Source organism: Astyanax mexicanus, chromosome 19 (genome assembly GCF_023375975.1).
Source record: "Astyanax mexicanus isolate ESR-SI-001 chromosome 19, AstMex3_surface, whole genome shotgun sequence".
NCBI lineage: Eukaryota > Metazoa > Chordata > Actinopteri > Characiformes > Acestrorhamphidae > Astyanax > Astyanax mexicanus.
This window is the reverse complement of record NC_064426.1, coordinates 10,707,216-10,731,913: the sequence shown is the minus strand read 5'-3', so window position 1 is coordinate 10,731,913 and position 24,698 is coordinate 10,707,216. Positions and strand designations below refer to the sequence as shown.

Genomic DNA, 24,698 nt, shown 5'->3' with positions numbered 1-24,698 from the left:
CTCCTTCTCATTCTCTCACTCTTCCTCCCTCTCTCACCTTCTCATTCTCTCACTCTTCCTCCCTCTCCATCTCCTTTTCATTCCACCACTCTTCCTCCCTCTCTCATTCTCACTCCTCCTCCCTCTCTCTTCTTCTCATTCTCTCACTCTTCCTCCCTCTCTCTTCTTTTCCCTCCGGGTATCTTACTCTTCCTCCCACTCTCTCTTCTTCTCATTCTCTCACTCCTCCTCCCTCTTTCTCTTCTTCTCATTCTCTCACTCTTCCTCCCTCTCTCTTTTTTTCCCTCCAGGTATCTTACTATTCCTCCCACTCTCTCTTCTTATCATTCTCTCACTCTTCCTCCCTCTCTCTCCTTTTCATTCTCTCACTCTTCCTCCCTCTCTCTCCTTTTCTCTCTATCTCCTTTTCATTCCACCACTCTCTCTTTTCTTCCTCCCTCTCTCATTCTCTCTCCTCCTCCCTCTTTCTCTTCTTCTCATTATCTCACTCTTCCTCTTCTTCTCCCTCTAGGTCTCTTATTCTTCCTCCCTTTATCTCCTCCTCTCATTCTCTCATTCTTCTTCTACATCCTGTTGTCTCTCTCCCTCTCCTTTTAGTTCTCTCCCTCTTCCTCTTCCTCCCGTTCTCTCACTCTTCAGTTAAACTAGTTATCTAGAGTCTATAAAGCAGATTGTATACATTTCTATTATAATTTTTTCTGGTAAAAATTGATGAGTAAGTTAAGTGCTCCTATACGCTCAGTGGAACTGAAAAATGGATAATGGATGTACAAACAAGCAGGTGGTCATAATGTTATGATTGATCAATGCATAATGATATAGAGTACATTAAGTGATCTGACCATTGCTGTGATTTTAGAAATAAACATCTTATATGTATTCATAACTGTATCGTGTTCAGAATAATAATGAATGTAATTCATAAAAGTCACTTAAATTCTGGAATGTAACATAATGAAACTGGAATGAAGCGAAACTCTATACACCTGGACAAGGGCGTAGGAGCAGGTTTGATATTGGGGGGGGACACATTTGCCAATATGAACCCAAGCCCCCCTATAGTTTCTTAGAACAACATTTGTGGAAATTACTTTTAATCACAAATAATATTTTTTTTTCTGTATTTTGTTTTTTATTTGTTAACAAGGTGATTTTACAACCTAAACATGTTACTTCAAATTACATTTACTGTTGTAAGAAAAAATTATGCATATACATATACATATGACAAAAATGATCAGTTATCACCTAATATTTAAAATAATATAACAGATTTGGTTATTATTATTATTATTATTATTATAATCATGTATTGGCATGTCAATTCTGTTGTATATTTACATTTTCTCCACTCTTTAAAAAAAATCCTACGCTTTTATTTTTCTATTAAGAGCTCTTCTAAAGATTGGTGTCCTTTTATGTAAAAGAATGTAACTTTACGTTTCATAAAGATTTTAATTATAAACGTCAGGACATGTGGCCTTACTGTGAACCCTGTTCTTACATATTCTACTGAATATTAACAGTGTTCTACATATTCTAGAGCTTTCTCTGCTTTAAAGACATTTAATAAAGTAAGTGGTGGTATGATGTGTCTAATACACTGCTGGATATACATGATTAAACTCAGTAAACTCAGTAAATGACTGTTTATTAGCTGATCAGCTGGATCAGGTGGAAAACACAATTTTGGGGCAGTGATCAGGGTTAAGAAACTGCTTTAAACTACAAACATAAAGTACTGTACTAAATTCTGACTATCCACTACATCTGGGTTCTAGATAACTAGTTAACTAAATGAATTTTTGTTCATTATTGCTCACAGTAAATCCTGTAATCCTAAATTAATAAAGACAGTTTAAAAATGAAACAGTAATTAGCTGATCAGGTACAGGGCAAGTTGAACATTATGTATATAGTTTTTATATATATAATTTTTTCTTTAACGTTGACTTCCAATCTATCTAATTCCAAAGTTAAGCTAACTCACTCACACATCTGCAGTTTATTAATCACAGTGGGTTTAAACTGTGTGCTGATTCAGAGACGTGTATTTTTAACCATCTATCAGAAACATCATCACAGTTTATGTGGTTAGCCTATCGTTACCTTTCTTTTAGAAAAATCCCCGTATATCCAGATCTTAATCAGCTGAAGCTGCTGCAGCCCGATCCCGCTGCTAAATCTCACAGCGAGTGGGCGGGGCTTCCCCCACTAGCACACCGCGGGCCGCAAAACCAGCAAGCTGATTGGCTGTTTGTGCTGAGAGGCGGGACTTAATACCTGAACCGGCTCCGTGATTGGTCCGGTCTGTCTCCTCATTAATAGTACAGCTGATCTGAGCGAAACGATATAATTTTTGTGGGGGACAAATCCACCTGTTTCCAATATTGGGTGGGACATGTCCCACCCGTCCCCCCCGGTTCCTACGCCAATGCACCTGGATGAGCTTTAACCTGATGAAACACAATGTACTGAGCAGTCTGTCTGTTCTGTGGTAAATAGACATGATCTGTCAATATATTACTGTATAAACAGTAAAATCATAATTTCTTGTAGTCAGGTTCTCATAAACAGTAATGTGTAATTTAGTACTGCTGAAACTAATTTATGAGAAAAAGTGCAGAAATTTTAAATAATTCTCACTCAGACATCAAAACTTTTATGTTGTAAAGTCCTTATAGAGAAAACTGAAAGAAGATCACATGACTAATCAGTTTGACTGCCTTGTTCATAATCGATTACTAAAGAACTGTTTATTTTGATGACTGACAGGTTCACTGGTATAAATATCTACCTTTGGGGCATAGATAAAGGATTTAGAGTGCAGTACAAGCATTTGCTGCTCATCCATTATGTGGTGCTGTTTGTACAAACAGTTTTGAAAAGTGCCCACAGCGTGGTGCAAATATTAATACTGATTTGAGAAATGCATCAAAGCAACGGAGAAAAATTGTAACGTGATTAAACTGGAATAAAGCAAAACTATACATCTGAATGAAGCTGGCTTTAACCTAATGAAATACAATGAACTGAGCAGTATTGTCTGTCTGTTCTGGGGTAAAACATCATGATCTGTGAATAAATTACTGTATTAACAGTAAAATCTTTAAAGTGAATTCTGTCCAATTTCTTGTAGTCAGGTTCTCATTAACACTAATGTGTAATTTTGTACTGCTGAAACTGATTTATGATTCACAAGAAAAAGTGCTCAAACATCAAAACTTTAATTTTGTAAAGTCCTTATATAGTGCTGGGCGATAAAACGATATCGGAAAATATATATCGCAATAGATGATAGATGATAAGCCGGACAATAGGATTCGATCAACTTTATTTTCTAGTTCCCGTTCAAGTAGCGAGCGAACAGGCGCAGCACGCGATCAGGCAGCGCGCTGAACTGCCTCAGCACGCCCCCTCCTCCATGCCCAAGCCCCCGAGTCCTGATCCACAGCTGATCCACAGAGCGTCTCCTTTCCCATTTACTGGATAAACATCATTTATACGATAAGTTTAGCTGCCCTACAGTGGAAAACTCAGTTCTAAATATGTGGCATGGAGTCTCCTCACCAAGATATTTAGATAGGTGAGCTTGTTCAGATTTCTGAAGACAGGTAATGATGCTATGTTAGCTGCTGGGTTAGGTTAGCTTGTCTGAGTTCAGAGTTTTACTAAATACAGAAGATTATATAATCTGTGTAGCTGTATTTAAACGGAGCTAAACGTTGCTGTTGCTGAACTGGATGAGTTTTAAATACACTTGTTAAGTAATGCAAGTCTGGTCTACTGAAAGCCAGTAATGTTAATATAAATCTACTGCAGTAGAAGAGAATCATTTCAGAAACTTGACTTTATTCCTCCCACCTCCATTACAGGTCACTTGCTTTAAAATATTTAAATGTTAGCATAATTTAAATGCAACAAAACTTAAAGGCTATTATTTTAATAAGATTTTTTCCCATATCGCCCAGCCCTATCCTTATAGAGTAAACTGAAAGATGATCACATAACTTATCATTTTGACTGACTTGTTCATAATCAGTGCACTGAGCTAGATCAGTACACAATAAGAAGTAAAGGTGTGTTAACATGTTTTCAGTCATGTGATGACTCTGTGGCAGAAGTGTAATGCAGACTATAAAAGGATGCTGTTTTAGGAAGGAACACCACAACGCCACAGACTGAAAGAAGTGAAGGATGATCTAAAAGGTAAGAAATTATATAATGTGTTTACATCGTAAGTAGTATTATAATAACAAAAAATAATAACTTTAAATGTGTTGCTTTGTTCTTTCAGATTTCCCTTTTCAGCAGAACCAGAAACCCCAGCAAGGCTGCATCACCGTATGTACATTTTATAGTTTGCCTTGATGTATGTAACATGCCTAATTTTAGACTATAATTAAATAATTACATATGTATATATATATATAGAAATACAACAGAATTTACATTCAAACTATCTGAATGTCTTTAGTATCCCAGTGCTAATTTAAATGAAATGACATTCCAGTATTTTAAGACACTTAAAACACAATATTGTAGCTGATAACTGTTCTCATTTGTCATTTAGTCCACACCTCCTCCACAATAACAACATATAATTAATAATTCATGAGACATAATATGGAAAGATGTCATGTTAAAGGTAAAAAGGTAAAATAACCAAACACTTACAACTGAGAAGTATCTTATAATAATCACTTGTAATAGGATTGGGCGGTATGATCTTCTATTATAGCCACATTTGTGCTGGAGTGGCAATAAAACCCCAACAAAAAAACAACCAACCACCGAAATGATCAGATTTATCAGTTTATCCTGCAGTGTGGGGTGTTATGGTGTAGGAGTTACTCACAGCTAAAGTTACAGCTGCTTCTCAAATATTCCTCATCTCCTGTTTCTCTACATTCTCTTTTTTTCTCTCCTTCGCGCGCATATTCTAATCCAATACAGAATTCTACAGTTTACTCAGGGTTTTCTGTCGTTATTCCCCGGCTAGCTCGAGCTCTGTAAATATAAGTAATTCCCCGTGAGGCACTCTGCGCGCTGCAGCGCGCTGCCGACATCTGACCCCGCAGAATCCGGCTCCCCTTTGGGAGCAGAAACGGCACACCACCACCCACTGTTAAACTGTTGTGGTTGAAACCGCGCTAATAAATAAATTAACAAACACGAAAATGAGGGTATTCAATCTGCAATTTCAGTTAGTTTTATTTTTTCCTTTTAATTACCGTTTTTATTAGTTTCAGTTAAGGAGAACTTTCACTTTTCGTTATTTCGTTTGTTTTCGTTTAAATTAATACTTTGTTACTTAGGTATATGGTGATTATTAGGCCATAGCTTTATATAAAATAAAAATAGTATTAAAAATTAGATGACTACATAGACTATTTCCAGGAGCCTGGACTCCACCCGAGATTTTCTATTACTTTCCTCTGGCCGGGTTGGGTCCGGGCAGAGAAATAAAAATCAAAGTATCCTGCTATTTAAAAGAATGGAAAATTAATAACAATAATAATATAGTTCTGCATACTAGAGTTTAGATTGTCTGCCTGAACCCGAGCTTAAACGCGAGCCTGAATGCGAGCTCATCCGCGCATTTAAAGCACCGCAGGTGGATTAATGGGTGTGCATTTCGCGCTTATTCCACTGCCTATGGGCTGCATGACCACAGTGTCAGAGTGGTCAGCAGATAAATCGCGTGCGTTTTCCTACAGGACAAACCATTCAAACATGCGGATGAGCTCTCCACACTGATTAAAAAAAAATATATCACACAGCGCCTGTCTGGTAAATCAACATTCATTGAAAAGACCAGTGAGTATTTCTGTATGCTAAATAAGATAGAAGGCAGCAACAAACTAGAAGCTAAGCTAATAACAGCATTTAATAAAAACTGAAAAATAGATATGAAATGAAAAAAATAATTAACTAAACTAAGCTCAAAATGCTAAACGAAATATAATCTAACGAATTCTAAATAATCAAAATGAAACACTACACACGGGTACAAAAATAAAATAATATCCATTAAAAAAAAAAAAAAAAAAAAAAAAAAATACAGCCCCCCTCGCCGGTAATACCGCCATATAATCGGAAAAATTTCAATACCGCCCAACCCTAACTTGTAAAATGTATTAATTTTTCTGGGAGGAGAAAGTTAGTAGATATTTATTAGGGGTCACCAGAAGCAGTTGTAACTTGGGACGGTTGTAACAATAGTCTAGATGGAAACAGGGGTCCACGAGCACATAGCAGACTTTTTTTCGCCACCTGTTTTTTCTTAATCTTTGAAGTGTCTATTTGAAGATTCTTACAGGTAACAGGATGAAATAATGTCCCATGACATTTATTTTTAACCCTTTTTTACATCTATGCTAATTCCGAACCAGAAAAAAATTATGAAGAAAATGGCATAGCTCCTTGAGTTAACAAACTTTACAGACAAATGAGCACACTTTTCCATACAATTCTGGGCCAAGGAATTTAACGGAATGGTTATTTTTAAGTTTTTTTTTTTACACATTTTGACTTAATTCTAGGACATAAATATAAAAAATAGCAGAAAATGTTAATTTGCCTGTATGTTTTCACATTATACTAAAATCCTGTGCATTAGATAAAAACATCTTGGGATTTTTCTTAATCACTTTCTTTAAAAAGTGTCTACTTTAAGATTGTGACAAGTAACAGGACAGAAAGTGTCCTGTGGGGCTTATTTTTAACTTTTTACTACATCTATCCCAATGCAGAACCTGAAAAATAATTTAAAAATTGGCATATCTCCTTCAGTTAAAAACCTATACAGACAAATGAGCACACTTTTCCATACAATTCTGAGCCATGGAATTCCATAGAATGATTATCTTAAAGTTTTTTCAGGATCTAAAAGTAGACTTTTCATAATGTGAATATAATGTATAATGTGAAAACTTACAGGTGACCTTTTAGTCCCAGAATTAAGTCAAAATGTGTCAAAAACTTTAAAATAATCATTCCATGGAATTCCATGGCTCAGAATTGTATGGAAAAGTGTGCTCATTTGTCTGTATAGGTTTTACTGAAGGAGCTATGCCAATTTCCTCATAATTTTTTAGGTTCGGATTTGGGATAGGTGTAGTAAAGGGTTAAAAATAAGCCCCACAGGACATTTTTTTGTCCTGTTACCTGTCAGAATCTTAAAGTAGACACTTCAAGGATTAAGAGAAACCTCAAGATGTTTTTATCCGGTGCACAGGATTTTAGTATAATGTGAAAACATACATGTGACCTTAACATTTTCTGTTATTTTGTTTTTATCTCTTTGTCCCAGAATTGAGTCAAAACGTGTCAAAATCCTAAAAATAACCATTCTATTGAATTCCTTGGCCCAGAATTGTATGGAAAAGTGTGTTCACTTGTCTGTATAGGTTTTTAACTGAAGGAGATATGCCAATTTTTTTTATTATTTTTCAGGTTCGGCATTGGGATAGATATAGTAAAAGGTTAAATATAAGCCCCACAGGACATTTTTTGTCCTGTTACTTGTCAAAATCTCAAAGTATACACTTTAAAGATTAAGAAAATGTCAGAATATTTTTATTTAGTGTGCAGGAAATTAGTATAATGTGAAAACATACAGGCAAATGAACATTTTCTGCTAATTTTTTATATTTTTGACCTAGAATTGTCAAAATGTGTCAAAAACTTAAAAATAACAATTCTATTGAATTTCTTGGCCCAGAATTGTATGGAAAAGTGTGCTCATTTGTCTGTATAGGTTTTTTAACTTTAGAAGCTATGCCAATTAATTTATATTTTATTCAGGTTCGAAATTGGGATAGTTGTAGTAAAAGGTTAAAAATAAGCCCCACAGGACATTTTTTGTCCTGTTACTTGTCATAATCTTAAAGCAGACACTTCAAAGATAAAAAGAAAAATCCCAAGATGTTTTTATCCAGTGCACAGGATTTTAGTATAATGTGAAAACATACAGGCAAATTAACATTTTCTGCTATTTTTTATATTTATGTCCCAGAATTAAGTCAAAATGTGTAAAAAATAACCATTCCGTTAAATTCCTTGGCCCAGAATTGTATGGAAAAGTGTGCTCATTTGTCTCTATAGGTTGTTAACTCAAGGAGCTATGCCATTTTCTTCATAATTTTTTTCTGGTTCGGAATTAGCATAGATGCATTAAAGGGTTAAAAATAAATGTCATGGCACATTATTTTATCCTGTTACCTGTCAGAATCCTAAAATAGCCACTTCGAAGATTAAGAAAACACAGGTGGCGAAAAAAATCCACTATGTGCTCATGGACCCCTGTTTCCATCTAGACTGCAACTTAAATGCCTCAAGTCAGAAACAAGCTAAAGTGATTATACTCACAGTGCACATGCTCAGTAACACTGTTTTCTAGATTACAGAAAAATGAGCCGCATTTAAAAAATGTTGGCTAGCGAACGGATTCGAGGCTATTTGGACTTTCTCAAAACTAAACAGCTTTCGAGAAAGTTTGAGGACGTTTAGGGACAGGCTGTGTTTTAAAGCTGCATTCCTCAGCTCAGGTGTGAGAGTATTTTGTCTGTAAGCCAAATGAGCGAGGAGAACCATCAACGCGAATCAGCCGGTATGTTTACAAGTTTTCACAACAATGGCAATACTACTAACCTGAGATCTTATTTAATGCAAAACCATCCAGCTCATTTCATCCAGCTGATTATTGAATATAAAAATAGTTCCCCCAGAGAGATCCTGCCTCAAGCCCCACACACTGAACATGCTGTTGTTTCTTGCTGAGAATGCTCAGTTACATAAAAAAAAATACATTTATAGCAAGAGCTCTGGCCTGCTGAGCTATCTGTGTGTCTTTAGTCATATGGACTAAGCTAATGTGTGTTTTACAGCATATACATATATGATCAGAAAAAGAAACCTGCGAGTGCCCATGAGTTAAAAAAATAATAATAATGTAAATGTTACTTTAATCTATTTGTTGTTAATTTATTTTTTGAATAAGGGTCTTTTTAATATTTAGTGCAGTTTTTCAGAACCCAGGGTGGGTGTACTTTATTTGTTTTAGTTACTTGGGATATTCAAATATATTTTTTTATTGGGAGCCCAATGTCTGCTCTTAATAATATGAAGTTAGTTTAACTGTAAAATTGTGTAATAGTATTATGCTAGTATATTATTACTGTGGTACATTGTCTTTAAGCTCCTTTTGAAGCCAGAAGCAGGAAAAAGCATTTTCTATAGTTGTGCTTTAAAATGACAATATTATCGTTTATCGCAATAATGTCTGGGACAATTTATCGTCCTGAAAATTTTGTTATTGTGACAGGCATAGGATAATGGAATGCTTACTGTTTTCTTGAATTGCTTAAACACCAGCAGCATAACTAGAACTAATTTTTTACACGAGCAGCTGCTTGCCAGCGTCTTCATAAGAGTTTTTCTTCTGACTGTGCTGCACAATCTCAGGTCAGTTATTGTTCATTAATATAAAAATAGAATGAGAGCAATTTTAGATAAATAAAACAATGTATTAGGCCTAAATAAACATATGCAAACTAGTTGACAAGAGATGTAGTGTGAAAAGAAAGTAAACATTTGCCCTGTTTAACAAAAAAGTAGTCATAATAAGACAAATGATAAATGACTTTGCCATTTTGAATATATATTTTTATTTTTTATATTTTTTTCCATTTTGAATATTTCCATTTTGAATATTGACATTTATGATTAATTATGTATATTTTAGAAATATTGCAGCCACCCCTGGCTTGTTTTAGAACAGTGTTGTGACAATTTTAATCAAATTTGCAAACTTTAAATGGTTTTTGATTTGAAAAATCACAAAAAGTGTTACAATTATCCCTGGTCTGCTCCACTATTTAAAACATGTGGAATTAGAATCAGGTGCAGCACATCAGCTGCAGATAATTAAGATCATGATTAGAAAGGATTTTAATGTAAGTGTATTTCAGTCTATATATAGAAGTCATATCTATATAGATTATCTATATAGTTTTACCTTCATAGTTTTACTTTAGTGGTACTCCAGCCTTAGTCGGTCCTTAATTATGACCAGTGGTGAAACTAAACATTTGGTACCACTCTGCTTGGTACCATCAATTACCGATTATAACAATGTGATGGACACTTACAGGGCATCCTAGCCACAGCTTGTTTAAGATTCAAGAAATTATTTGATATGTCTAGCCCAGAGGTGGAAAGTAAAGAGTTACATTTACCCACGTTACTGTAATTGAGTAGATTTTATGAGTAATTTGTAATTTTTAAAGTAGTTTTTAAAATAGGTCATTTTACTTTTACTCAACTAATTTACTTCGCTACATTGGAAAACTCCCCGTTACTGAGTAAAAAATAAAATGCTATGGAAAAAAAATTAAATTAAATAATTGGCGCGGATGCTCCGGTGTTCTGTTTAATTGTCCTACCCATCGATCCATGCTTTCCAAAGGTACTGCGCATGCGCTGACCTACACAATTAAATTATTTCTCGAGTTTTTTATTAATAATTAATCTGTTTTAGGGGGGGTTGCATTACACAACCTGGGCGCACTGTCAATGCACAAAAGTGTAAATGGAAACAAAAAATATAATTATTATCATAAATAAATACAAAAGCAGTTTGTAATTAGCTATATTTGTCATGATACAATGATTTATGCAATCCAAATCTAATTCTACTGGAATTTCACTGGGTATATGCCCTAAAATTGTGCTTCTTTTGTATTTTTACACTTAAATATACATTATGACAGCACGGTTTGACTAGGTAGGACAATTCGACAGAACACCGGAGCACGGATGCTCGTGCATCGAATAACGAGGCAACAACTTGCACTAATGTGAAAAAAAAGCAGAAAAGGTTAATGGAGACGACAGGTGTTTGTTATCCTGTATGGTAATGAATTAATTAACGTGTATTAACGTCTAAATTAATAGTATACTAAATGCACTGAAAGCTGTATGAAATGCGTCTGTCGGCGTGATGTTAACAGGTGATTGAGGCGAATATAACCTAAATACCTTAGCTAATGATCATGATTACATAGATCCCTTTTAGACATTAAACAACGCTGAACTAAACTGGAGACATATCAAACTGCCTAGATTAGCTAAGAAGTTAGTTAGCTAGCTAATCTAACGTTAGCTAACGGAGATGCGCTACTTTACGTGCTTAACCCGCGTCCACAAACTGAGTTTACCTTTCTCAAAGTCTTGGTGGTGAGAGAAGTGCCTCATTTTGTTCCGTGTGTTTATGTTCCGATGATTTTATCACACATAGTTTGCGCTGAGTTTTCTTCTCCATGGTCGGTTAGCGGAAGAGACGCTGTGTGAATCAGCCTGGGGTCTGTGTTCTCGAGGCTCGGGGGAACTGGTGTTCTGTCGAGTTATGCTACCCATCGATATGTGCTTCTTTACCACATTGCGCATGCGCCGACCAACATTTTTTTTTGTTGTATGATTTCATGTTTTTATGGATAATTCCTTAAGTTTTTATTGGGAACATTAAACAATCTGCTTAAATATGAAAACAAAACATGTAAATTGCAGTTAAAACAAAGAAAAAGTAATAATAATAATAATAATAATAATAATAATAATAATAATAATAATAATAATAATAATAATGAACTGTAAAACTATAAAAATACGGTTTATAGTCACCTGTATGGCCATTACTTTTTAACAGTAAAGAAAAACAAATGGATGATAGAAACCTATGCCACTGGTTCTTGAAAATGTTTTATGGGGTGGTCTGAACAAATACTGCCTGAAAGGTCCAAATTATTATGTGGAATAATAATTCATTAAAAAAATAATAATTTATGATTTGTTTTACTTTTTTACATCAAATAATTAAAAATAACTATTTACATTTTAAATTGAGTACTTTTTTACTTTTAATCAAGTACATTTTTAGATGGGTACTTTTACTTTTACTTGAGTAGAATTTTAGCAAAGTAAAGGTACTTAATTAAAATTTTCAGTTATTTTTCCACCTCTGGTCTAACAACATGATCACAGTTTGTGGCAAGAAGCGGCACACTAGCAGGCACTCACTCACTTTTCCCATCACAAGCAGGGCAGCCAATATTGGGGACTCTAGAGGGCACTGAAAACACCAAGTCCACCAGGGTTTACATTACTAGTATTTTTTTCTTATGTAGCTATAAATAATTTTTGTGGCTTTTATTTATTGGCTCAGAAGAGGACTGTCAAGTTGCTTTTACATTTCTTCCAGAATTCAACAAGACTCTGGATTGAAATGTCTGGGAAGTAGACATTCCACTGCTCAGACTTGAATGTGCTGGAAGCTGATTTTTTTGGTGAGTTTCTCAGAAAGATAGCTAAATGTATTACTGCAGAAAAGTGTGGTAACAAGGAGGCAGTGCAATAAGTGCAAGAGAACACAAATCTGAAGTATGTAGAATTGTACATGCCCTCATGATTGAATATAAAAGCAAGGTCCAGCACAATATGAAAATCCAAGGAGCTTAGTGCAGGTTTGATAAATTTAATCCAAGATTGCACTAGTAAGTAATCTGAAGAAAATTGTACATTTTCATTTTATTGGAATCTTTACCAAGGTCCTGAAAAATAATTTATTTTAGTGGACTTAGCTTACAACGTTATCCAGCCAGCTTCCAACACTTCAGATATTAGGTGTTTTAGGTTATTTATTTATTTATTTATTTTTATCATGAAAGGGTGATTTAAAAACTTTCATGTTACTGATGTCCTTTCAAAATCATCCATGCTGCTATACTTCCTTACTAATATTTTTTGTGTATTTATCTTATCTATTTTATTATTGTATTTTTATTCTATCTTATTTTGTCTTCATATTTATCTATTTTAAAAGTGCTCATTGGGTATAAACTGGACAGTGGGAATACAATTTTTTTTACATCTCATGTACACATGTGATGTGAAAGAAAAAAATAACTCATTGAATCCTTGAATCCTTGAGAATTTGCGTGGGATTTTACATGACTGGAAAAATTGCTGCTTGAAATCTTGAAAAACTGAAATCTCAAAATAATTATCACCATAATAATTGTTAAAAACAATTAACAAATGCCTGCTGCATTACCCGCTCTGGCCTTTAGATGGCACCAAAACGTTGTTGACTATTATTATTATTATTATTATTATTATTATTATTATTATTATTATTTTTTTTTTTTTTTTTTTTTTTTAAACACAGTCCTAAAGGCAATGCTCTGGTAATATGGCCACAGAGTGCCATTTGAAGCCTGTTTTGAAACACTGTAGACTTGCTCTGATTAATTCGAGATATTTGGTTTTATTTAAGAGGACCAATGGTTTTCTGGATAACATAGATTAAGGTGGATGCATGTAGAAGTGTTTGTGCTACTATGGACTACTATTGATGTCTGGATGATGGAAGTCGGGGCGCAGTAACACCAGGTGAAAAAAAATAATCTGTGTGTTTTAACATTTTGTGTGTCTAAATTTTACTTCTCACGAGCAAAACTGTGAAACTCTGGAGCATGAAAAAATAAATTGTGTCCACGCTTAACACAAAATATCGCTCTCAAGCTTAATTTTTCTCCCTTTCAAGAGTTTTTTATTCTCAAATTCACAGTCGCCCCTGCCTGCAGCTGCTCTTTTCGCTGTAGTGGAGTTTTTTAGCTGGAGTGTTGAAAGGGTGGATTTGACAGTTCAGGGGTCACCTCCATAAATTATATTGGTTGATCACCTACTAGCAGCAGCCTAGAGTCAGAGAGCAAAGACAGACAGGAGGAGAGTTAGCAAGCTATGCTAAAAGCCAAATTACAGAATTTAAAATCCAGGTTTAGAGGTTCTGCTTTAAAACACATTTAAAATGAGTAATAAAGTGATATATACTTTTTTAAAGTGATATATATATATTTCAGAGTAGTGCAAATCACGGAATCAATCTTCAGAACATCTAAACAACAAGTGGGTTTTGGAAGATAATAATTAGAGTATTGGTTCCATCTAAAGGCTATAGCAGATAATTACCTGATTTTTCCTCTCAAAAATGAATTATCTCTGTATAATTATCTCACAATAATTAATTTTAGAGAACAACTCAAGTGACCATCCCATCCCCAGTCCAGGCATTTTTAAAGAGGATTTATTTACCCATGTAAAATCCCTTCCTTTTTTTCACCTCATTCTTTTTTCGGGGTCTCTGTAGAAAGCATAATAGATGTGATACATTTCACTATTTCATGAAAAAAACATTACGTCATTTATAGTCTCTTAGAATCAAATACACAGAGGTTCACCAACCTGCGAAAAACATTTAAAAATCATGTAACAATTAAAATCTAAATTTAAATCATAATTTTGAAGGCTTTAGATATCCTACCATGTAAAATACATAATATAATTAAATGTTCAGAGAATCTGGAATAATTGATGTGCACAAGGAACAATGTCAATGGTCAGTATTAAATGCTGGTAATATTCAGGCCCTCCAGGGTGCCCTTTGTGTTGGCACTGCCTATGAGATTTTTTTCTTAATAAAATGGTGAAATGTATCATTTTCAACTTATGATATGTGTTCTATGTTTTATTGTGAGGAAAATATGGGCCTAAGAGATTTGCAAATCATTGCATTTTGTTTTTATTTAGGTCTATTTAAATTTTATATGTCATCCAAACTGTATTGGATTTGCGATTGGAATTCATAAACCATTCATTGCTTTCTAAACCCAAAGTTTTCTTTTTTCCTACAGATAATCTCCTGAGAGCCGTGCATACATCGAAACTATCAAAGAAACCCTGAAAATGGGTAATGACGGATCAGCGGACAGGCAGCGTCATTTGGAGTGGCAAAGAAATGAAGAAGAAAAGAAAAGACTTGAAGAAGAAAAGAGACGAATGGCAGCAGAAAATGAATTACAACAAATTAAAAACGAGAAAGCATTGAAAGAAAAAAACGAAAAGGAGAGAGAGGAGGAGAAAAGAAAAGTGATAGATCAGCAGAGAGAAATAGAAAGAAAGGAAAAACAGAGGCTCCAGAACAAGTAGATCATCCAGATTGAATGTTGAATTATGTTCGGTATATAAGTTGTGAATCAGATCCGTCTACCGGCACAGCTGTCAAATTAAAATGTAAAAACATAATAAACATTCATTTAAAAAATCATGCAAGTGTCATGTAGTGGTTCCAATGACTAACACCATGGAGGAAGGATGGACTTCTGTAGTTACCTGCAGACATGATGAAAAGGGTTGGCTCTTTGTGAGCTCCTGTGAGCAGTTACCTAGCACTAGCTCAAGTAAAATAATTTATGGTTTTCTTCATTTTTCTTCATTTAATTAAGAAGGGAAAAGGGAGGTCAAGTTAGGGTCTTGATATCCAAGAAGTCTTTCAGAGAGGACTTTCAGAAACACCTGTTTGAATGCAAAAGCCAGCGAGGTAGATTACTACAGCTCTAATGATTTTTAAATAAATATTTTCATTAAAATTGGTACGTACTATATGATATAACAATTTTAATGTAGTGGATAGAGTACAGTAGCTCCTTAAGACCTAGCCAGCTAGTTAACCTAACGTTAGCAATGTTAATGAACGAGTGAACCCTGTTTAAACTCACCTCAACATTCTTTTCTGCAGTAATTTAATCCACCATGGGTAATATAGAAGTCACTGTTCCCAAAAGCACAGAGTTAAACACTTTTAGTCACACATTATTTAATCGAATCAGTGTTACTGACTTCCGCTGAAGTATGAGTAGTGTAAAAAATCACACTGCTCCAGTGATTAAATTGTGTAGAAAATGAAATATAAATGAATAGATCTTTATTGATCCTGAAGACAATTGCAGAAAATATTTCAGGTTTTGCAACAAATGTAGCAATATGTATGTAGGTACCCATACATGTCATTACACATACTAGAATTTAAAGCAATACACCTTATCAATATCTACACTCTGAGTGTAAAATGAGGATCTTTAGAGAAGAAATTGATGTATAATAATAAAGTAAATTAATTTGTGTAGACAAAATATAAAATGATATAACATAATGACTGCAATCAAAGTCCATTGTCCAAATGTCCATACTCACTTAACATTTTCTGATTTAAGGTTGTATTTTGCGCACTGCCTTTTTGTCGTAACAAATGTGTTTAATGTTCTTGTTTAACAGACAAAGCAGAACGAATGTTGAAACTTAGTAGATGATTTTACATGATTGCAGCACTGTTTATTCCATTTTCTTCAGGGTAATAATTGATGTTGACCAATCTGGTGTTTCAGATCTTTGAGGCTAATCTGATACTTGGCCAGAAAGATGTCTGACTCTGAAACCATTGAAATAGCTGCTCTGGGCCGACCTTTCCAGTTGGGAATGCTGTACGACTGCCGGAGAGATGCCCTAATTCCAGGTACAGAAAAGAGAACATGCATGCATTCGGTTCTTTTGTGGATTTGACATATATTTTGTGTTGATTTTGTTTTACAAAAAACACATTTGGGAACAGATAATATTGTTTTTTTTTTTAAACCAGTAGTGCACAATTTGATAGCTTAAAACTTTCAGACATTTTTAGGACCTACTTAACAGAAAAGGGCTCCAAGTGTCGAGTGCGCTGCCACTATAATCAGGAGATCGCCGGTTCCAATCCTGTTCATGTAGCTTGCCTTTAGATGCCAGAGCCCTGAGAGAGCACAATTGGCGCTCTCTTCCCTCATCACTTCACAGGGTGATGTCGATCAAACAAGGCGTCTGTGAGCTGATGTATCGGAACAGATTCGCTGCGCTTTCCTCTGAGCGTGATGATGCATCAGCAGCAGTTTGAAAAGAAGTGGAGTCTGAGTTTACATGTATCAGAGGAAGCATGTGTTAGTCTTCACCCACCTGGTGTGTTGGAGCATCTCTAGTGATAGGGGGAGTCCTACTGAGTGGGTTGGGAAATTGGCCATGTAAATTGAGGAGAAAATGGGAAAAAAATGTAATAATAAAAAAACATAAAAAAATCTTCTGTATTATATGAAATGTATGAATATGCATGCAAATCAAAATTACTGCAATGACCATTTTAGTGGTTATAAAATAGTCTGCTTTTTTGTGTCAAATAAATTAATACATGAAAAACAAATAATTTAACTTAATGTATAAGTGTGTCAGAGATCAGTCTTTTTGGAGACTAATCAGTGTTTATGGCATGAAAACTAACATGAACTAAAAGTCTAAAACCTTTTTTTAAACCTTTGTTTTTAATGAATCAGAAAATAAAAATAAACAGAGTTTTAAAAAAGTAATCCATAACACAATTAGGATTTCTCTAACTATTAACTAATGCTAAAATATAAAAATATTCTAATGATGTTGGGATATAAAATATCCATATGTAAAAAATCAGGCATTTTTAGGACTTTTTAACATAAGAAACACATATGTATTATAATTATGAATATGCATGCAAAAATGGTTCTGAAATTCTGGGATTTGTTTGTGTAAAATAAGGTAAGTTGTAAAAAAATGAATTATATAACTTAATATATATTTGTGTAGAAGATCACTCATTTTGACTCAAAACTGTCATTCCTAAAGTTGTTAATACATTTTAAAACAATAAATAAAACAATAAATCATCAGAAACGCACCCCAGAATATCCTTTTTTTTTTTGTAAGAGTGGTATTCATATTTTTTTTATTTTAGGAAAATTATTTTAGATGTTTTCAGCTATTTGTTTAACTTGAAATGCTAGAACATTTAAATAATGTTGTGATGCAAACCATGATTACATTCACACATTCCTAAAACTTTTAAAAACATGACTGAAAGTTCTAATAATGTCCTCAGCTAGCTGGTTTAGTACAGGTATAACTGTGATTATTACAGATATTATAGGATTTGTAATAGAGTTTAGTGAGAGCCTGTGTGTATAGAGCATGCCAATAATAGAGTAATTCTGGAATATTTTGTAGATTAATATTTGATCCATTGTAATGTAGGGCAGTGTGTGTGTGTGTGTGTGTGTGTGTGTGTGTGTGTTAAATAAAACCACTAATATGTCACTAGGCTCTATAAAACAGTAAATCATGGGAGCACTTTGGAGCCCAACTAAAATTACTTATTTTTGTTTCCATATTAATTATGCACATTAATGATCTAATGTTGACAAATTAATATAAATACAACATTTCTGTGATCTTTTAAATCTGATGATGTTTTTTTTTTTGACTACAGGAATCACACTGTGGGATTCAGAGATGCTGGAGAGGAATATCAAAATGCAATCCCAGCACAACAGCGACTTCAAAATTATTGCATCGGATTCCTGTGAAGACAAATTAAATTCACTAAAGGTTGCTGCATCTCTTGAGGCTAGCTTTCTCAGTGGGTTAGTGCAGGTGAAAGGGTCAGCAGCGTTTTTAAGTGATAAGAAGAAGTCGATGCAGCAGTCTCGAGTCACCCTGCAGTACAAGACTACCACAAAGTTTGTGCAGCTCACCATGGAGCATCTTGGGGCAGGAAACCTCAAGCACTGTAATGTGTTTGAGGAGGGCTCTGCCACACATGTTGTCACTGCTTTACTGTACGGTGCGCAGGCATTTTTCGTTTTTGACCAAGAGGTTTCTTCCAATGAGAGCCATCAAGAAATTCACGGAAACTTACAAGCAACGATTAAAAAAATCCCTTCAATATCAATCGAAGGTGAGGCATCCCTGGATCTGACTGAGACTGATAATCAGCGCACAAGCAAGTTCACATGTACCTTCCACGGTGATTTCGCTCTAGAAAACAATCCAGCCTCCTACCAAGATGCCATTAAGGTGTACACACAACTCCCGAAGCTTTTGGGAGAAAATGGAGAACACGCGGTGCCCATGACTGTATGGCTCTACCCACTGAAGAAACTGGACTCGGCAGCTGCCCAGCTGGTCAGAGAGATAAGTGTCAGTCTGGTGCGACGTGCTCAGCGCATCTTGGAAAACCTGGATGAAGCTGGTATGCAGTGTGAGGACTTAAGGAAGGCTGACCTGGCCATTCAGTTTCCAGAAATGAGGGCAAAGCTGAGGAAATTCAAAGGCTTGTGTTCAGAGTACAAACTGGTGTTCCAAAAACAGCTCAGCAAGCTTCTCCCAGCTATAAGGGGTGGTGGTAAAGAGGAACAGGAGCTTGTGACACTGCTGAGCAGAAAAGAAAGGTCCCCATTCCAGAGTACCCTGATATCTGCTTACCTAAATGACCGAGAACGAGAGACGAACGTCATCAGATCCTACTTAGAGATCATGAGTGAAGTTCCAGTGCTGTCATCCAGCAAAGATTTGGACAAAGTAGTGTTAAAGCCAACCAATGAGTATGTAGTGGCTTTTGCGTTCACGTCTCTAAAAGAAGAAGAGTCCTACCTTTTGGACTTGGAGAACTATCTAACAAATGAATCAAGAAACAGTGAGGCCGAACAGTTTCCTTATAAGCCCAGCTCTCCCAAAAAGTCAGAGCAATGGTTTTGTTCCAAGGATGTGACTGCACTTACACGACAGATGATACAAAGATTTTTGGACTTCAAAATGGCCAACTGTGGAAGAGAAAATGTTGATTTCTGCATTGTATCTGTCCCAGACAGTCACATTACAGCCTCGTCAATTCATGTTTATGAGAGGGGAACCTGCCTGAGCTCAGAGTTTGAGCTCCCATCTAAGCCTGCTGTACCTACAGTCTTGAATGCTGAACATGACTGTATCCACTTGCAAATCAGTCCCCCTCATCATGGCGTCAACAATGTGGAGTCTTATTGTGTCTTATATCAGTCAGCACAAAGCTCAGAGTGGGCTGAAATGACCACGGAGGGGAAGACTGCCCGAATCACTGTTAAGCAGTTGGAGCCCAATAGAGAATATCGTTTCAAATGCAAGGCTGTGTGTCGACCAGGGATGAGTCTTAGTAGCTCTCCAACCGAATTCTACAAAACTCGCCCCTGTGCTCCTCCTGGGCAACCCAGACCAAAATGTGAGGAGAGTGATAAAATTACAATCACATGGGACAGTCCTACCTCTGTAGGAGAGGCTGTTCATGTCACTGAATATGTGGTGGAATTCCAAGAGCAACCTGAAATAGAGCAGGGAGGTGAAGTGCTGAAATCCATTAGAACCACTAGCAGAGAATGCACTCTCCAGGGGCTGAAGGAAGACACTGCTTATAAGATCAGAATTTTGGCCAGCTGTGCCCATGCAGGAATGAGCCTTCCCAGTCCCGAGTCTTTGCTTAGAACTACTAAACTGTCTGAAAAATCAGTGAAGAAAATATCGACCAAGGCCAGGAGTGAGCTATTTTTGGAGCAGTCCCATTGCCTAATCAAGGGCAATCCCTCCGTTTATGTGCTGAATCTGGAGAAGAAATTTGGAGAGAACGTGAATTTCAATCAGTACGTCTTTGGAAAAAAAGTGGAAGAAGGGAAAAACAAAGTGATTCTAATGTTAGGGTCTACGGGTGCTGGCAAAACAACCCTGGTCAATGCCATGGCCAATTACATACTTGGTGTGAAGTATGAGGAACATCATCGCTTCAAATTGATTCATGAAGTAACCAATCGATCACAGGCAGAAAGTCAAACATCTGAGGTCACATCATATGAGATGTACAACCAGCCAGGATTCCAAGTCCCATACTCTGTGACCATTGTGGACACTCCCGGGTTTGGAGATACACGTGGAATGGCTCATGATAAACTGATCACAGAGCAAGTGAAGAGCTTTCTTTGCAGTCCTTTGGGGATAGACCACATTGATGCTGTCTGCTTTGTTGTTCAAGCATCTCTTGCCCGTCTCAGTGCCAACCAGAAATACATCTTTGACTCAATCCTGTCCATCTTCGGCAAAGACATTGAAGAGAACATAGTGATACTTGTGACATTTGCTGATGGCAAGGACATCCCAGTCTTAGGAGCCATACAAGCTGCAGACTTGCCCTGCCAAAAAAATAAGAAAGGCTTACCCACTCATTTCAAATTCAACAACTCAGCAGTGTATGCACAGAAAAAGGAGAAAAATAACTCAGGAAGTGATTCAGGTGATGATGAAGAGGAAGAAGAGGCTGATGATGGGAAGCTTAAGGAGATTGTTTGGAACTCCTCCTTCAAACATATGAAGAAATTTTTTGATGTTGTTGATGAGGTTCTTAAGAGTAAGGATTTGACTTTGACAAAAGAGGTATTGGAGGAGCGAGAACGCCTGGAGAAAGCCATGGCCGGACTGACCCCACAAATTACTGCTGGACTTTCCAAGCTGAATGAGATCCAAAACTTTAAGAAGTGCTTGGAAGCTGAGAGCAGTAACATGAAGGAAAATGAAAATTTTGAGCAGGACGTGGAAGTTGTTAAGGCAAACAGAACTCCTGTTAATTGCACTGCCCTTAATTGCAACTTCTGTCTGTTTACCTGTCACTCAAACTGCTTCCTCCCTGAAGGTGATTCTATAAGCACTTGTGCTGCAATGGATGATAATGGATACTGCGTTGTCTGTCCTAACTTCTGCCATCATTCTTCTCATGCAAGGGAGAGAGCCTTGTGGACGTATGAAACAAAAATTGAGAAGAAAACTGTCAAGGAGCTGAAGGAGAACTTCATGAAAGCAAAAGGACAGTTTATGAACAACAAGCAAATCCTGGGAGAACTGGAGTCTGCGTTTCATGTCATTGAGTCCAAGCTGAGGAAACTGATCACACTGTCTTCCCAATGCCTTCAGAGGCTGAATGAGATCGCTCTAAAGGCAACCTCCCTGTCCACAATAGAGTATCTTGAATTATTAATTAAGACAGAAAAAGAGGAGAAAAAGCCTGGCTTTGAAGAACGCATTGCTGGATTGGAAAAAATGAAGCGTGAATCTTTGATCTTGGAGAAGATTGCAAGAGGAGAGGATCTGCTTGAAGAAGAGCGTGGCGTCATAAAGGAAACAGAGAAAAGACTACAGGCAGTCACATTGAAGGCTAAGACCGTGAAGGCTGTTGTACAACAGTGGAAAAAGGAAACTAAATCTAAGTAAAATGTGGACGGATCTGTAGGGAAACAGAAGAGAAGAATTGAGAAAATTGATAATGTGCTTTTTTATTTTTATTTTTTTGCATTTTGCAACTGAGTGATTTCAATATTTTTTAATATTCTGATTTTTTTTGTTTTTTTTTTATTATAAACTACTTACATTATTATCATTTACTTAAAGCTCTTAGTCAAATTGGCTTACATTTGATTCAATATACTGGTAGAAGAATGTAGTTTGGGTCTGCTATAGTGTGGTGTGCTTATTTAACTAGGGAATCAAACATCAGTCTACGGCAATGTTGTTATCCACTATGCTACTTCTGCCATTACTTTACTGTTTACTTTACTAATTAATAAAGTCTAAAGCATAAAATGACTGAGCTTGTTTTTAAATTCAGTTTTTGACTCCCCATCAGTTTCCTCACCTTGAACTTCTTTAAAACCTTGTTCCACAGCTATATATAAGCTTAAAAGTAGACAAAATAATACAAAATATTACACTTGGTTATTTATTGAAGAAAATGATTTAATATTATTACAAGATTAATATTTGTGAGTGACAATAGTATGTCAACCTTCAGTATATGGTTTGACCTCCTTTGCATCTAAACATTTTTGGTAACTGTTGATCAGTCCTGCACACTGGCTCTGAGAAATTTTTAGCCCATTCCTCCGCACAGAACAGCTTCAACTCTGCCATGCACACCATTGTTATTCAGTATACTCCTGATGGTTTCTTAGAAGTACCCCTGGGGTCTTGTGTGACATTGCCAACTATTACACGCCTTGCTCTTGGAGTGATCTTCGTTGGTCGACCACTCCTGGGAATGGTAAAAGTGGTCTTAAATTTGAATCTGACTGTGGATTGGTGGAGTCTAAACCCTTTAGTAATGTTTTTTTTTTTACCTTTTCCAGCCTGATGAGCATCCACAACTCTTTTTCTGAGGTCCTCAGAAATCTCTTTTGTTCATGCCCTAATACAATATGCCTTCCACACACGTGTTGTGAAGAGCAGACTTTAATTGATTGAAAACACCTGACTTTAATTTCTTAAATAATAACTTAAACACATACCCACAATCACAAATATGTAATTTTGGAAAATGTCTTCGAAAAATAAATAAATAAATATAATATTTTAATATTTTCATTAAATTAATTAAATTAAGATTTGTTGTTGGGAGCAATTGATGGCAATTGACAGAGTGTATGGCCTATATATTAACCATTTAAAAACAAACCATCAAATAATTGCTATAAAGTTTTGTTTTAAACCTGTAGAATTGATTTGACCATCTGAACAATAATAAAACAAAAAGAAATGAAATAACCCTTTGCATGTAGGACTTTTATGTATCATATTTGACATCAGGGTTGAGTTTTTTACAGTTCAAAATTGCTGTTAAAACTTTACTCAAGCAAATTGCAAATTAGCATTTTCTGGTGCATGTAATGCATGGATAATCCAACAGGGCCAGAAAACGTGTATAATTATTTAATTCTGTATTATTATTATTATTATTATTATTAGTAGTAGTAGTAGTAGTAGTAGTAGTCTTAGTATTATTATTTTTTATTATTATTACTTTTTATAATAATTAATATTTTGTATTATTGTTACTTATTTAATTTGATTCTTGTTATTGCATTGATTTCAGATTTTTATTTTATTATATTGCATATTTTTAAGATAATACTATATTCTATAATACCTCAATGAGTTGTAGAAGAAATAAAAAATGAAATCTATCATATATGGTACACTTGGCTTCACATTAATGAAAAGCTGCATAATAAAATCCTTACCTTTACAGAAAATAAACTTAAGTTAACAAAAAGAATTCATTGCAATCCAACACTGTCAATGAATGTATATTTTGGACTTGCAGAAGTAAAATTATAGGTTTGCTAAATAATTTCTCAGCAATGTTGAATTTGGCTATTTCCTCTTTACGTCCTTTGGAGTATAATTTGTATTCTACTAAAACAACTATGTATAGTAAGAGACATTTTGCTCAAATGTCTGCATTCCACAGTATTCACTGATGAATCTTCTCATGGGTTCAGGAACTGCCACCAGGAGGAAGAGAAGGGACAAGAAAAACACAAGCATAATAAAACTATATACATTTCTTAGTACAGCCTCATATTAAGCTGTTAATTAAAATGCACCCAGATCGTATCTGTACTACTCTGAAATGTGTCCTTCCAATGGCAATTTAAATCATTTTTTTAAACAGAGGAAGACATGCTTTACAGTTGTACACAAAAGGAATCAAGTGACAGGACTGTAACTTGATAGGTAGTCGTGGCAGACAGAAGAAGACCTGTGAATCAGTGTGTGGAGAAACTGTGGTCAGTGTCAGGATCAACACATTCCATTGAGGTCTGGTGTCTTTGCTGTGAAATGAAATTTTGCATGATGCAAGATCACCTCTGATCTTCATTGCAGGCACTTTGACAGCCCAACGTTACATTAATGAGGTCCTGCATCCAGTGAACCTTTACTGAATGCACTCTGGTGCACCTTTCCTACAGGACAATGCTCATCCACATACTGCTGCCACACACACACCTCCATTACCAGACCACTCCCTGATTGAAAATGTGTACAATGCTACTGGACACGCCTACCACAACATCTGCAGGAACTGAGTGAATATTCAAGCTGCATGAAATGGATTATCA

The 24,698-nt window shown here is 35.6% G+C and overlaps 1 protein-coding gene and 1 long non-coding RNA gene across 2 annotated transcripts; both read left to right on the top strand.

Annotated features, from left to right (window-relative positions):
- Positions 1-4,166: 4,166 nt before the first annotated feature.
- On the top strand, positions 4,167-15,368 carry LOC125784449 (uncharacterized). The gene is made up of 3 exons (XR_007427255.1): positions 4,167-4,209; positions 4,298-4,344; positions 14,754-15,368. It is a non-coding gene; the product is annotated as an uncharacterized LOC125784449 (long non-coding RNA).
- Positions 15,369-16,289: 921 nt separating this feature from the next.
- On the top strand, positions 16,290-22,369 carry LOC125784525 (uncharacterized). Its single transcript, XM_049468273.1, has 2 exons — positions 16,290-16,411; positions 18,221-22,369. Exons 1-2 carry the CDS (start codon positions 16,318-16,320, stop codon positions 22,012-22,014), a joined length of 3,888 nt encoding a protein of 1,295 aa, XP_049324230.1. The 5' UTR covers positions 16,290-16,317; the 3' UTR covers positions 22,015-22,369.
- The last annotated feature ends 2,329 nt before the right edge of the window (positions 22,370-24,698 follow it).